General features: G+C 39.0%; 1 protein-coding gene and 1 long non-coding RNA gene across 2 annotated transcripts in view; one reads left to right on the top strand and one right to left on the bottom strand.

Annotated features, from left to right (window-relative positions):
* The window catches only part of arid3c (AT rich interactive domain 3C (BRIGHT-like)), a 106,775-nt gene that overhangs the window by 74,299 nt on the left and 15,805 nt on the right, over nt 1-16,671 (bottom strand). Inside the window, exon 3 of the mRNA XM_047380802.1 lies at nt 7,595-7,778. Coding sequence (XP_047236758.1) covers nt 7,595-7,778 — 184 coding nt within the window. The remainder of the gene's footprint in view (nt 1-7,594; nt 7,779-16,671) is intronic.
* On the top strand, nt 15,475-16,478 carry LOC124877533. The gene is made up of 2 exons (XR_007040552.1): nt 15,475-15,595; nt 16,274-16,478. It is a non-coding gene; the product is annotated as an uncharacterized LOC124877533 (long non-coding RNA).

Below are 16,671 nucleotides of genomic sequence, written 5' to 3'. Positions count from 1 at the left end.
GGCCATTAGTCATTTTGACAGATTGCAATTCACATCCCTGGCCTCTTGGTGGCGAGTTAGCAAATTTAGCTGTTTGCTCCCACGGGGGCGCTGAAGTAGAGTGCTTGTCGGATCAGGAAACCCCACATGGAGAGCCTTGCTGACTTCTGAACATTTCAATTGGAGAAATGTTCCCTGTTTTGAAGTGGCGCTTGTAATTCCAGTGTCTAGTGTGGCGACAGAGCGCCGATTCAAACTCCACAACATCAAAACAGCCACCAGAAGTTGTCTGTCTGAAGCAAAACTGCAAACCTCATGACAAAAGCCTCTGCAGCAATCTCACTTGAGACATTTGATTTACACACAAGTGGTTGTGCAATTAAGGTCCATGTTGACCAGGAGGAAGTTGTGAGACTGTGCGTTCAGGTCACAGCAGGTGATCTGTTAATATTTTAAGTGCAGTCGTTTAATTTCATTGTTTATATGTAGTTAGCATGGGACCACAGTCATTGTTTTTTGTGACTGCAGAGAAAAAGTTAAATGTATTCATCTCGTTGATGTGGATTTTCTGTTCAGCTTGTGTAGACTCCTGCTTGTTCATTAAAATTAATAAAAAGAATGTTATTGAAGTCATTCAGTCAGTCATTTTCTAACGCTTCTTCCATAGTGGGTCGCAGGGCAGCTGGTGCCTATCTCCAGCAGCCTATGGGTGGTAGGCGGGGTACACCCTGGACAGGTCGCCAGTCCATCGCAGGGCAACAACACACACAGGACAAACAACCATGCACACACTCATTAACACCTAAGGGCAATTTAGAGAGACCAGTCAACCTAACAGTCATGTTTTTGGACTGTGGGAGGAAGCTGGAGTACCCAGAGACAACCCACGCATGCACGGGGAGAACATGCAAACTCCATGCAGAAAGACACCCAGCCAGAAGTCGAACCCAGATACCCAAAAGATAAAGTGATGGGTAAAAATATGTTATGACCAGAATTTCTTTACCTTGTCAGTCAAAATGACAGACAACGAAAAAGTCTAGCTAAACCTCTGCTCAAGACAATACTGTCTCGAGGTCTACATTCAGTTCTTTTGACTTCATGCTTAGTGTTTGCACTCTGACATGCACTGTCAACTGTAAGACCTTATTTAGACAGGTATGTGCCTTTCCTAATCGTGTCCAGTCAACTGAATTGACCACAGTTGGACTCCAGTTAAGCTGTAGACACATATCAAGGATGATCAGTGGAAACAGTAACCACCTCAGCACAATTTTGAGATTTATGGCAAAGGCTGTGAATACTCATGTAAATGTGATTTATTATTTTTCTATTTGTAATAAATTTGCAACAATCTTTAACAAACTTCACATTATCATAATGAGGTATTGTGTGTAGAATTTTGAGGAAACAGATTAATTTGATACCATTTGAAATAAGACTGTAACAACTGTAGGTGGAAAAAGTGCAGCGCTGTGAATACTTTCCAGATGCACTGTAAGTGGATCAATCAAGATCACTGGCTGTGTGTGCGCTTTCAGACCATGCACCTGGCATTGTGTAAACAATATTACCCATACGGTAAAGATGTGCTGAGGATTTCCAGTTAACTGAGTTTAGGTCTGTGTCATTGACATCCTCCAACTGTATTAAGGGATTTAATAACGCAGCGTTTGTCAGACAGAGACAAAGGTCGCGATCTTTGGAACAGTGTCACCGCCTCAGCTTCTTGCCTATTGGCTGAAGTCAAGCCCCAAGGCAGTAGGTGCTGAGCCTTATTAAGCCTGCCGGATTTTGAAAAGGAGCTGCTTGCACAACTGCACCACATAACTTCTGTCATATTGTTGCAGTTTGCCAGAGTGCTAAGTATTAAGAAATTCACGTTTACTGACCCACTTTCAAATAAAAGCAGCTTTGGTGACAGATTATTTTCTAATCAGAGCAAACATATTTTTGGAACTTCAACTTCTTTAAACACTTCTAATAATCCTTATTGAAGATATATGTTTTTACATTTCCAGATGCATGTTGAGACAGAAAAGACAATATAAGCAGCCAAGGAATGCAAAAAAGAAAGATGGGAATAAATGGTCGCAGGGAATCCAATGGGGAAAAAAATATGACAGTGATATATTAGAAAAGAAAACACATCTAGATTTAAGAATTAAAAAGACAAAAAAATAATCTAATAAACAAAATATGAAATATAATATAAAAAGTAGATTTTTGTAAATATATTTGTGACGGAATAAGTATGAAAAAATACAAGGGCTTGGGAAAATAATATATTAAGTAATTCAGATATTTTTTATTTTGTTGCATTTAATGGCCCATTAATTTACTTGTTAAACTATTTACTAGGCGAGTATTTCATAAATTAAGCTATTTTTTTTTTTAAATTAATATACTCTTAATTATGGCAGGATTGGTCCTCCATTACCTTGGGCTGTGAAGAGGTAATTAGTCTAACGCATAGCCAAAGAAATTGAAATAGTGGACTCAAATTGCACAAGACGTAAGCCAAATGGTCAAAATGTGTCTACAGTATATATGCTTAGTTATCCTTTATTTTGAATAGAGAAATATATTTACTCCTAAGTTTCCTATTACTGGAAAGAGAACTCCAGCAAAAAAAAAAAAACTATGCCAAATGATGACTTTTTAAGCATTCCAGAACAGAAGAGCTAAAACAGGAACATTTATTTGTCTACACACACAAACATAGTATTTCAATTTAGTCGATCTGAAAAATATTTTAACCTCTTGTAAACTACTGTTGCAAATTCACCTCAAACCACCACACAGCCAAGAAAGCTGTGATTGGTGGTTGAGGCTGTTTGAGTTAAATACAAGTTATTGCATACCGAACACATGTCAGGATCTGGGCTGTGTTGTTTGTGTTTTGGTGTTGCTACATGTGCTTTGTTTCAGATGGTGCTGGAGCTCTCAGGTGTGCTGGGTGACAGGTGTGACTTGTTCCATTGATTACTATGAGGAGTACTTAAGCAGGAGGCTGCCAGCACTTCAACGTGAGAGCGTTTTGCCACCAGTGTTTTTGAAAGCCTAAGCTTTGGATCTATGTCACTGAGTTTCTGACTACGTTTCTGGAAGTAATTCTGGATGATCAAGCCAGTCTACGTTCTGTGGATTCCTATCCTGTCATCTGCCTTTGTTTGGATTTGCATCAAGCTGGCAGCTTCCTGCTCTCTTCGTCTCCTGAGCCAAGCCACAAGCGTACCCTGTCCACCCTCAAACGTAAGCCACTGCACATCGAACTAATTCCTTTGTTCCGAGCTCACACAGAACAGCACCAAGTGAACTCACTACGGATATCCCTGCTTAAGACCTGGATCCTGAATCTCATTCCCCCTGGCGACCTGACCACCATTACTCAGTAAGCCGATATCAGAATCATGTTAATTATTTGTTAGTTTCGTTTTTCCTTCCGTTACCTGTACTCATCCATTCTCTTCACTTCTCTCCCTACAGTGAGATTTTCATCCGTTTCTTTCCTGATTTCATCATCAATAAAACAGTCTTTATTTTACTTCCTCCTCCTGAGTGTTCTCTGTATGTGGGTCAGAGCTATTTCGAATATAATGACAGAACACTCTCGCCAACAAGACCCAGCAGAAGCGCTCAGGAGGACTCTCTCTGAACATGCTAACCAGATTCAATTTCATGATTCCTCTCTCCGTTCCCTTACAGAACAGCAACGTCAAACCAATCAACAGTTAGAACAGATCACCACCATGTTACAACAAACGCTAGGTACTTCATCCACCACTCCAGCAGACTGTGTAATAGATTCCGGCTGCGAACAGAATCTTATAGATTTAGAATTGGTAAGCCAGGCTGGTATAGAAGTGGAATCTCTTGAATCACCACAATCAGTTCTAGCTCTAGACGGAAAGAGACTACAACAGATAACTCAAAGAACTAAACCAGTGGAACTATTGTTATACGGCAATCATAGAGAAAAGACATCCTTTTTTGTGTTTTCAGTATCTCAAGGTTCTCTAGTTTTAGGATTTCCCTGGTTACAGCAACATAATCCACATTTAGACTGGTCAAAGTGTCGCATAGAGTCCTGGTCCGCTGACTGCAATTAATCTTGTCTAAGATCAGCTTTTTCACCTAATCCGCCTCCACAGGCTAGCAGTGAGGATGAGAGGATCTATTTGACTCAGGTACCTCTAGAATACCATGATCTCAAGGGAGTGTTTAGCAAGAATAAGGCTCTATCCTTACCTCCTCACAGACCCTATGAGTGCGCAATTAATCTTCTTCCCGGCATACCTCTGCCCTCTAGCAGACTCTACAACATTTCACGTCCTGAGCAGAAGTCATTGGAAGATTATATAAATGATTCCTTATCAGCAGGTATTATTCGGCCTTCCTCATCACCACTTGGGGCGGGGTTCTTTTTTGTAGGGAAGAAGGATGATTCATTGCGTCAGATTACCATTAAGAATAAGTACCCACTTCCCCTCATCACCTCTGCCTTTGAACCCGTTTATGGTGCCACAGTTTTTTCTAAGTTAGATCTTCAAAACGCTTACCACTTGGTCAGGATCCGCCAGGGAGATGAGTGGAAGACGGCATTTTTAAGACGCCGTTGGGTCATTTCGAGTATTTGGTCATGCCCTTTGGACTGTGTAATGCTCCTGCGGTTTTTCAAGCTTTGGTCAACGACGTTCTCAGGGATTTTTTGAAAATTTTTGTCTTCGTATACTTAGATGACATACTGATTAACTCTAAGAATATGCAGGAGCATCGCAAACACGTTCGCCAAGTTCGTCAACGTCTCCTGGAGAACCTCCTGTTCGTAAAAGCCGAGAAGTGAGTTTCACCAGTCATCGGTCACTTTCCTGGGCTACATCCTTGAGGGTGGACAGGTACGTTCCGATCCAGAGAAAATAGAGCTGTACTAGAATGGCCGGTGCTGGACTCACGCAGTACTAGAATGGCCGGTGCTGGACTCACGCAAGTCTTTGCAGCGTTTTTTGGGATTTGCACATTTTTACAGATGTTTCATCAAGGACTATAGTCTCATTGCTGCATCTCTAACAGCTCTGACTTTTTCTAAGATCTCTTTTTCCTGGTCATCTGAAGCCGATGCAGCCTTTTGTGCTCTCAAGGACAAGTTCTCTCGCGCCCCCATCTTGGTCCATCCGGATTCCTCAAGACAATTTATCCTGGAAGTTGACGCCTCACACATTGGGGTTGGAGCGTTGCTGTCGCAAAACTCTGAAGATGGGAGATTTCATCTTTGTGCTTTGTTTTCTCGCAGGTTCAGCAATACGGAAAGGAACTATGACGTGGGTGACAGAGAACTCCTGGGGATAAAATTGGCCCTCGAAGAGTGGCGCCACTGGCTTGAGGGGGCCAAACATCCCATCCAAGTCTGGACTGATCACAAAAACTTGGCCTACCTACAGTCAGTCAAAAGACTAAACCCACGTCAGTCTCGTCTCGCTGGTCCTTATTTTTTTCTCGTTTCGACTTATGCATTTCTTTCAGGCCCGGACCAAAGAATACTAAGCCTGATGCCCTCTCCAGACAATTCGCCACAGACGATTCGGTGAGGGAACCTCCACCCATCATACTGCCCAGTTGGACAGTCTGGGCACTCAGATGGGAGATGGAGGAGACTGTATTAAGGGCTCAACAACAGGAGCCAGATTCTGGTAATGGACCACCTAACTATGTCTACGCCCCATCTACAGTGCGAGCTCGATTAATCAATTGGCTACACACAGCAAGGTTTTTGGCTCATCCAGGTGTTAGAAGTATTGCATTGGTTCAAAGGAGGTTTTGGTGGCCATCATTACATAAAGATGTAAAGGAATTTGTTCAGTCTTGTGCCACTTGTGCTAGGAATAAGTCTTGCAACCAGCCTCCTGCAGGTCTTCTCCAACCTCTAAGCATCCCAAGTCATCCCTGGTGTCACATGGCTTTGGATTTTGTTACTGGTCTTCCCCTCTCCTCAGGTATGACAACTATTTTCACTATTGTGGACCGTTTTTCTAAAGCGTGTCATCTCATCCCCCTCAGAAAACTTCCTTCAGCCCTTCAAACTGCAAAACTCCCCACTAAACACGTTTTTCGTCTCCATGGAATACCACAGGACATCTTATCTGACCGAGGCCCACAGTTCATCTCACAGGTTTGGAAACAGTTTTGTTTAGCTCTCGGAGCCAGGATTTCATTTACTTCAGGTTACCACCCACAGTCTAATGGTCAGACCGAAAGATTAAATCAGCAGCTAGAATCAACCCTACGATGTCTCACGTCCACTAACCCTTCTGACTGGTGCGCATATCTACCTTGGGTGCAGTATGCCTTAAATTCACACGTTTCTTCTGGCACTGGACGTTCACCTTTTGAGGCCTCACTGGGCTATCACCACTGATTACTATGAGGAGTACTGTCTGTCAGTCTGTCAACATCTGGCTAGTCACATACACTGCCAGTGTACATTCACTATTGCCATCAATATCATGAATAATCTAGTTGGACAGTTTTGTTTTCCCAAGGAAACTGACGTTATAGCAAAACCAAACATTAAAAGATTCTACTGAACCCAGCTGGTAAAAAAATACCCTCTCAATTCTGCTACTTTAACATAGAAGTGATCTACCCTGTGCAAGGTTAGAAATTTATTCAGATTTAAAGTCAAACATCAAAGATTCTAGCACGTGTTAAACTATACTAGGTCTATTTTGGGGAGAGTTTACTATGTGGCTTTAATATTTGTGGTCGCCAGGCGGCATTGGCAAGCATGCACAGTAGAGATGATTCAGCTTTCTTTATTAAAGTTGGTTGATTTCTGTGTGGTTCTTTACAGATGAACATGGGTAAAATAAAGAAGTCTGTCAGTACGCTATGACTCAGTAATCACTAAGCAAAGCAATAACACCACAAATGAGAATACTTTGTAGTAGTGTTAATTAGCTTAACATGGTTGGGCCATTAACATATTTGCAATTTATAATGGCAAACAGCCCATGAACATTAAGGTGATATATATATATATATATATATATCACCTTAATGTGAGTCCTATATATATATATATATAGGACTGTCTTTACTGGTAAATCAATGCTTATTTATGATGCACACTGACAACCACGAGGTCTGGACCACACCTCTGAAACTTATACAATTTAGCAAAATGTGTGCTCTAAACCAAGCTAGCAAAACGGTGCCCTCTCAACTAAACTTAGCAACACTAGCTTCTGATTGGCTATAGCGGCTGTCAATCAAACAGCACAGTAAAATCAATCCTTTGTCACAAGGACCAAGTACACCCTAAGATGCAACATATGTAAGATTGTAGCATTTAAAAGGAATATCCTTTCTTTTTAATGAGACAGTATTTAAATAAATATGACCTTTATTAAACCAGGTAAAGCCTCAATGAGGTTGTAAATCTCTTCTCTAAAAGGGACCTAGCAAGATGGCAGCAGAAAATGTTAATATGAAGTCTCCCATATGAAGAACACATTTAGTGTTAAAAGTCATTCTTGGTGAAACTAAGACTCCTATATTTATCTGATACACCAATGACTGACAGGCAGTAAAAGGGCACCTTTTTGGTCATACTTACTGTGTTCGAAGAGTAAATGCTGCACTGGTAATAGAGGTAGGGAGGTGGAGGCCTTTGGTAATCTCACGCCATATCTTTTTATTGATGACTTCCACTAAGCCGCCTTTTTCTGTGACGAGCTTGTAGAGCATGTAGAGATCCAGCACCTGCTTTGCCATGATAGGAATCCGATTCACTGGAGTCCCTGCAGAAAGCAAACACAAAATCCAGGATCAATTCTATTAACTTGGTGTCTCCCATCAATAGGATTCTGCATCTTCTTATAAGGCCAGTTTATCTTAAGCCAGTCAAATGTCTGACAGCTATGTTAAAGGAAGAGAATTAAACTTTTAAAACTTTTTAATGTCTTAGTAGTGCTTCTGCCTCAACAAAATAAGACATTAAGTTTATTGTACTTATGTATATGCAAAAAAAAGAAATCAGAGAAAAACTATAATGTTATTGAACAACAGACAGGCAACAATATAACAGGCTTGAAAAGGAGCTAAAATGTAGAGTAGAAAAAGAAGGAGAATCCCAGAAAATTTATTGTGTGACTGTTTGAAATTATATAGATACAAAATACTCCTTACTTGTCAAATAAAGAGGCCATAATAAATTCTGTTTACAGTTTAGTGTTGCACATAAAGACCGAAACTAGGTTTTGTAACAATTCTATAGTAGTTGACCCTGAGATAATTAACCTGCATTTGCTGACAGAGTTCCATTGTGGCCATTGGATTTACCATAATAGCAATCAATAAGGGCAAGAAAATGCAAACAACAGCAAAGGGGCCTTTACAGTTAAGGGATGAAGGCACTAAGGAATTGTCTATGGTGGTAAAATTACTTCAATTAAACCCAGTAATTAAGGCTTCATTTTACTGTGATGGGAAGTGAATGAATAAGACTTTAACCAGGACTGATGTCCTCATGTACTTTCGACACAAATCCACCAAAAGTGTAAGGCTGCATACATTAACATTATTCACTGAAGAAGAAGAAATCCAGCACAATACCAGCAGAATATATATTTTAAATTCCAGGAAAGACAAACTGTCTCATAGATTAAAGTGTTACATCAGCAGATATGCCTCACAACAACGATGCTCTGAGACTGAACCTGCCCTAACTAAACCCTGCTGTTTCAAAGTGTCATTATACCTGTACTGATTTTCTTAAGGTGCAATAAGTTCTTCCAAAACCATAAAGATGTCTTTCAATTGTTCTAAGCTGTCAAAGAAAACTATTGCTTCTGTGGTACATGCTAGACAGCTCAGTAGGATGCAACTTTATAGAGATATCATGGGTGGACATTTCCACTAACTAACTTTTAGGAAAATGTTTTACTTTAATCCGACCAGAAGGGACACAATTTGTCCATTTAGTAAACATGTAATGCACTTCTGAAAGTAGCTGGAATTATCCAATTTTACTGCTAACAAGTGTTAAACCATCAGCACTGGCTTGAAAACTGTAGGGTAATGTGCTGCATGAAGAACACATTTAAGAAAAAAAACTTAAGAAAAGGATGCACATTAGACACCACAAACAGATTAAACTGAGGAGGACGGCACAGAACTTTTAGCCATAAGATGGCTTTTCAATGTGAGTTATTAAAACAGATCAAACAGAAATGACAAATAAACAGCTGAACAGATACACAGTACTGCACTAAATTTTACAGTGTAAATTTGTTATTACAGAAAAAATATTCGGACCCATAAAATGTTTTTGAAGATGTAGCGGCAATCCAATTCTGCTGTAATTTCAGGAGGCCCATACCTTAGTCTGAAATTAAGAATTTAAATTGTGTACGAAGATGCAGGTTTCTTAAAAGAGATTGATGTTCTTTCAGTATTGGAATCGGTGCATGTGTCACTACAATCCACTGAAAGAGACGTAAAAAGTAAAGAGAGGCTTTTGTTGGCATCAACAATCTTATCACACCATGTGTCATTTTGACACCAAGAATAAATTTCTCTTGACTTAATTTTTCATTAATTAAGTGAAGAGGGCTTTGTAATTAGAACAATGTGGAGGATCAGGATCTCTGTTAGTGCAGTAATCATCTTTATGCTTGGCTTAATCACTGAGGCACTCACTTTGCTCCTCCAACCGATAATGGGATGAGAATTTCTCCCCCTCATTGACTTTAGTCTTTTAACTCATAGGATGAACAATTAATGCAAAGACACAGGGGAAACCAGCTGTTTATCAGCCTCTATTCAACTCTTTATCTGAAGACAAGGAGCAAGGTGTATAACCAGTAAGTTTAACTGTTGTCAAAAACTGATCACCAATAAATATAAAACACGTTAATACAGGCAGTTGGAATGTACCAATGTATGTGTATATACATATACAAAAGTTTTAGGCAGGTGTGAAAAAATGCTGTAAACAAAGAATGTTTTCAAAAATGGAAGTGTTAATAATTTATTTTCATCAATTAACAAAATGCAGTGAATGAACAAAAGAGAAATCTAAATCAAATCAATATTTGGTGTGACCACCCTTTGCCTTCAAAACAGCATCAATTCTTCTAGGTAACTTGCACTTTTGAAGGAACTCGGCTGGTAGGTTGTTCCAAACATCTTGGAGAACTAACCACAGATCTTCTGTGGATGTAGGCCTTCTCACATCCTTCTGTCTCTTCATGTAATCTCAGATACACTCGATGTTGAGATCAGGGCTCTGTGGGGGCCATACATCACTTCTAGTAAGTCTTGTTTATCTTTTGCTGAAGATAGTTCTCAATGACTTTAGCTTTATGTTTGGGTTTGCTCACTTAGCATTTTGTAAATTGATAAAAATAAACAATCATCAATTATATTTCTGAAAGTATCTTTGTTTACAGCATTTTTTTCAAACCTGCCTAAAACGTTAGCACAGTACTATAGATAGATAGATAGATAGATAGATAGATAGATAGTGGTACATTCCAACATCCCATGGAGGGGTTTTTCTTCCCATGATGGCTCGTCCAGCTCCTTAACATTCACTGAATTATACTTATAATACAGTAAAAGAAAGCACACCCCTAACATTTTGGTAAATATTTTATTCCATCTTTTTATTGGACAACAATGAAGATATGACACATTGACACAATGTCAAGTGACCTGGTGCATCTTGTTTAACAGTGTAAATTTGCTGTTCCCTTAAAACAACTCAAAAAGCTGGCATCAGCACATTCCGGTGTTTTCAAATCTTTCCACTCTGTAATTCATTTTCAAAAATGCTTGTTTTTGGTCTCCCAAAATGATCAATTCATGTGGAGGCAACGCCTAATCGACAAAATATCGTCTTAAGGGGACATGGCCTAAGGCCTAAGAGAAGCTGCATTTCCACTGAGCTTATCTCTGTCAAATGCCTCAAATTTACATCATAGATTTGGAACAACATTTGCTCTTTGCAACGAACCAAGGCTATGCTGAGCTGTTCTCAACCACAAACAAGGTGTGACCGCGTAAACCAAGACTTGCACAACACTATGAGACATGTCACCCAATCTAATTCTGCCATCTAGGGGACCTATGTGTCTTGGATTCCATATACCCGCAATTCGCTTATCTTCACTGCTACAGACATTTTTATTGTTTGAGATCACTTTTCCGACCCTCCAAAGGCATTTCACTTTTACTATGTGAAATTGTGTCTTAAAGTGATTGTGTTTTTTGCATTTTTTTGTCTTGTTCTGCATTCTGCTAACTACTGGCTGCCAGTGTGTGTTTAATTACCTGTTGTAAAGGTGCTATACAAGTAAATTAAATATGTATATTTTTGTGTATCTGAACAAAATAAATGTTTGGTACATTTATTAACATTTAAAAATTAAAAAATGAATATTCCACATATAAAATTTAGTCAGGAAATAAAATAAACCCACCATGATGGCAGCATTAAAACATACAATAACCAATACAGAAGCCAAATAGGAGGCACTATGCAATAACAAGGCAAGGTTTACTTGTGAGCGTTCTATTCTTTTTTTTTTTAACAAAAGTTGACTTATATGAAAGAAAACTGCTGATGGTACTTTAAGAGATAATAATCAATTAATGACCCCATCCTTGGGTCGAAGAGTAAATCATTAGAGAATTTATCAAAACACAAAGGAAGCCATCACAGCCATTGTCTGCTCTGCTTCTTATAGAATCTTTAAAAGAGAAATGTCTGCCTTTGTTTTTAAGACAGAAGCCTTCTCTGCTTTTACTTTCACAAAGACATGTTTGGACTGATGTGCATGACACTAAAGTCAGGTATAGTAAGACAGACCAAAAACTACCAATCTTCTATGGCCACTTTAAAATAGTATAGCAGTCTTATGTAAAAATGCCATTGCAATATGCTTTATTAAAAAAATAAAACAAAAAACAAAACAATTACCTCAGTATGGCCATGAAATGTGCAGAGTGATGTTCACTGAAAATGGGCCTTCGGTGTGTAGTTTTTATGTTTTCTGTGTCTCTAGTTCTCAGTGGGGTACTTAAAGACATTCTGGGGCTCATTAAAATTTCAAATTCGGTTGAAGACTAGCATTCAGCATAAACACTAGAATTGTTTAAGTTTAAATCTTTCAAAAAAATTAAAACTAAACAGTTTTTGGTGAGTACCTGTTCAACTCTACTATTAAAAAAAGTTTGATTCATCTCCATATCAAGATGGCTAAACCCAACCTTACTTGTGCAGAGCAGTGCATTTTGAATGTGTGCTAAGGAATATCCACAGCTGGCAGAGAAAGCGTCGGAAATGCTTGAACAGTTCCCTTACTACCAAAGATGACAAAAATCCTCAGCAAAGCATAAGCACACATTTCTCAGTAAAACAAAGGAGCAAAAAGGCAGTTCAATACATTGGTGTAATTTGAGACTTTCTCGGTGGTCTTTTATATCCGTAAAAATATATTTCAAGATTACTTAAGATAAAAATGTATTTAAAACGTTTAGGCAAATAAAACGTTTTAGGCAAATTAAAAGTTTATATTTAATAAATTAGAATATGTGTTTCAATGAGGCTTGTTTGTCAGATTAAAAGTGCCTTTTGAAAATAACAAAATTTAAGCAGGTACTTAAGATACTATTCAATATTAAGTCCAAAATTCTGTATATATTTTTCTTTATTGCTCTGATGTAATATTGTAATCTTAAATGTCATGTTTTCACTAGCCGTAAGCAGCCCAAGTGTTAGAGGTTTGTCCTGTACCCGGTGGGTTGCCAGGTTGAATCCCTGCTCTGTCCATCTCAGTCGTTTTGTCCTTGGGCAAGACATTTCTCCCACATTGCCACATCAGCAGATATAAAAAAAATTCTCAACATAGGTATTACAAAATATACAAACAACACTATCCAAATCATGTTCATCTGTGGGATCAACCTAAAGTATTTTAAATTGCAATGCTTTGATTTAATGGGAGAGTGGAAATAGTCTGAGTCGTGATACCTGACTGAGTACAAAGATTCAAATCATTACTACAGGTAATTCAAGAACCAACCAGCTCTACTGGTTGGTTGTGTCTGTCATTCAGAATGTTCGTAAAAACCTCTAATGAAACTATGTCATTAAGTTACAGGTGTTTTTGCAGTTGTCTCCAGGCAAAGGGAGCCACATATATGAAAGCTTTGTTCGTACCCTCGGAACTGTAAAACAAATATAGTTCGGTGAACAAAGGCTTTAAGGCTATGGACTCCTCATGGTTAAAGTATGTCGCTGGCATTAGCGGTAAAGCAATGTGAAAAGGGTGAAGGTGAACATTGTTCTGAAGAATCTTGTCAAGAACAATAAACATCAGAACTTCCCAGTGCAGAAGTAACTTACCAAAATATTGCAGAATTACTTAAATTACTTGCAGCTATTTCAGCTTTTAACTTTATGTTCCCCCTCTGTTTTTTCTCTTTATAGACGCTACGTCTACACTGGTGTTTCTGCTTAGCTTTGACACCTTCCTTGAGGGGGGCATTGGCTGGGCTACTGTTGCCAAACAACTTAATGTTCTTCTTCTATAGATGAAACACTTGGCAGTGTCTTTCAGTGTTTAATCCTGTCTCTTTCCTAGACATAGTTGAGCTTCTACTACGACTAACTGTATGCGCTCTTCTTCATCCTAAAGATATGAAAACGGGCGCAGAGCTTATCTGCTGTTTCTCTTCAAAGTCACTAAAGGGGCTACTACTGCCATTAAGGTTTTACTAAACATAGAAAACACTCCTGCTTCTGTGTGTGTGTGTGTGTGTGTGTGTGTGTGTGTGTGTGTGTGTATGCTCTGTCTACTCAAACCTCAATTCAGTCATGGTCGATGGCTCCTGAGCCATATTCTGCTGGAAGGTTCTAACTGTTAACGGGGAGTTTTCCTTTCTACCGTCGTGCATGTTTAGGATGAGGGATTGCTGCAAAGTCACAGTTGGGAACCCAGCCATGGATGAACAGGAAGTGAACATGGGTTAAAATGTGAAAGGCCAGTAAGAAAGATTTGGAACTTCCAAAAAAATTGCATTAACCTACTTCCAGCTCAGCCCAGGAGGAGGAGAAGTTGGAGCTTAACAAAAATGCTGTGCTCCAACATAGCTGCCTCTTTCCGTGCGGGTCTCAGGCGGGAACCGAACAGGAGAGGCACAACGCACAAATGTCTCTTTGCTTGCAAGCAGACATGACTCATGCCGATTGTGTGCAAAGTACAAAGTTAAGTAATAATTTGCTGTTCAATTATCCTGCATTCATTTATAAAAAGGGTGTAATTCGAGAAGCATGGCTTGACTTTTCTTCTGAGCCCTCCAGAAGCTGCCCTAATTGAAGCGGATTTCCCCACGACCTGAATAAGAAGGCATCGTGGACCACAGCAACCCACGCCTCCCTGCGTGCATGTCCAGGTAGTGAGCTACCCCACTGAAGAAGCCGAACATGCCTTTGTCGAATAGTTCAGCCGGGCCAAAAAGTTGACCTCTTACAGCTTCTGAGATAAGCTACAACGCTAGTCCCTTTAATGCACACACGTGGATTATAGGAACAGTTTCACTTCTCATCTCATCGCCCAGCAGACCCTGTCTTCACAACGGTTCATGTAGCTAGTATTTCGGCATAGAAGATTAGTTTAGAATTAAATAATCTAAATAATGTTTGTTTAATGACATTTGTTATTGTTCGTGTTGAGAAAACCTGCTGCTCAGCTAATGATGTGTTCTGTGTTGTGTTTTTTTGAAAGTCAAGACAAACTTTATTTAAATGGTAGTTGTTAAACATATCGGCCATAACGTGCTGTCAACGATTATGCATTTTGATCCTTTGATTGATGGTATTTTAAATTTATCCAGGAAGGTTCCCTTAAATATTATTGTACTAAACAAGGACAGCTAATTAAACAACATTGAGAATTATTCATCCAGAAAGTTGATTTTATTCAGTAAATCATTCTATAAAATATTATTTTAAAAAAAGTTTAATCTGATCTTGCATTGTGAATGGTTGTTTGAAGGTATACCAATTATTGTCTAAGTTCCAAGACTAACTTAACTTCATTTCCAGATTCTTCAAGATAATCCTTGGTTCTCAGATATAAATAACACTGAATGGTAATGTTGCATCACTTTATTAGTAATGGTTTTCAACCATCTTTGATTCACTTGTTCATATTGTATGTACACTGAACAAAAATATAAACGCAACACTCTTGTGTTTGCTACCAATTTTCATGAGCTGAACTCAAAGATCTAATACATTGTCTATATACACAAAACAACAATTTCTCTCAAATATTGTACACAAATCTGTCTAAATCTGTGATAGAGAACACTTCTCCTTTGCATAGATAATCCATCCCACCTCGCAGGTGTGACATATTAAGATGCTGATGAAACAGCATGATTATTGCACAGGTGTGCCTTTGGCTGGCCACCATAAAACACCAGCTAAAATGTGCTGTTTTGCACATGGCTGTGCGAAGTTGATGGATAATGGCAGGAACTGGAACACGCTGTTGTATACGCCGATCCAGAGCATCCCAAACATGCTCAATGGGTGACATGTCCGGTGAGTATGCTGGCCATGCAAAGCCTGGGATTGTTTTCACTATTGTCCTAATACCACCACCTTATTGAGCTCGTATTCACCGGACAGCCCTTAACAGACCAAATTATTATTTAATAAAATATAAATAATATTAAATAATATAATAATAATAATAAACAGTCATGGACACAATGCAAGCGACTGTCCACTGTCACTACATGCTCATTCAGGAGAAATGAATGCTGCTAGTCAGTAACTCACTGCAATCTGCTGGGTTTCCTTAGATAGAAAAACGTTTAAACAATTTTAATAATAAACAGTTTCACTGCATCATTTGATAACTGGAATCAATTAGGATGTATGTTTTTGACTTAGAATCTGTATAATTAGACTGAATTGATTTATTTTCTGTAAAAAAGTGCCTTGAGACAATGTGTGTTGTGAATTGGTGCTATATAAATAAACTATACTGAACTAATTTGAGGAGCTCAGTCAAGGAAATACAACCTTAAACTGTATGGCATTCACTGTCACAGCAGTGTCCTTAAAGTGTTGGTTCTGGGGTTGACCATGATAACTCTGAAAAGGTCTCTCTTTAAAGTTACGACGTCATCAGTCTACCAGTTTCTAGAGAAAATGTCATTGTTTCACTGCAAAATATTGTCTCTCATGAAACATTTTGCTTCTGTTCTTACCCAGGAGAAATGCAAAGGAAAGAAAGCAGCACTTATTGTTGAAGAAGACCTGGGCTTGGATCTCTCTACATGATTCTGCCTCTCTATTGCCAGCATCTTGGATCTCCTAAACAGAAAAACATGAAACTTCTGATTTTGCTTTTTATCGCACTTATGTTGCGAAAATGGAATTTCCAAACCTTATTAAATCATGAATTCACTGTGATTAACCAGACGTTTCTGAATTTAGTTTCACTAGCTCAAACCAGGCCTGATTAAGCCCTTGCGTTGGCATTCTTCTGCCATAAAGGGGCTGGGCTCCAGAGCTGGGAGCCACAGGTAGACCTTTGGCCTGGAACATCCTTCCGTCCATCCAATCAACCAACCAACAAACCAACCAGTAGCTGTAAGTAAATACTGTTA

This window comes from Girardinichthys multiradiatus, chromosome 12, assembly GCF_021462225.1.
Source record: "Girardinichthys multiradiatus isolate DD_20200921_A chromosome 12, DD_fGirMul_XY1, whole genome shotgun sequence".
NCBI lineage: Eukaryota > Metazoa > Chordata > Actinopteri > Cyprinodontiformes > Goodeidae > Girardinichthys > Girardinichthys multiradiatus.
Note: the sequence above shows the minus strand (reverse complement) of the source record. Positions and strands in the feature narration are given on the sequence as shown.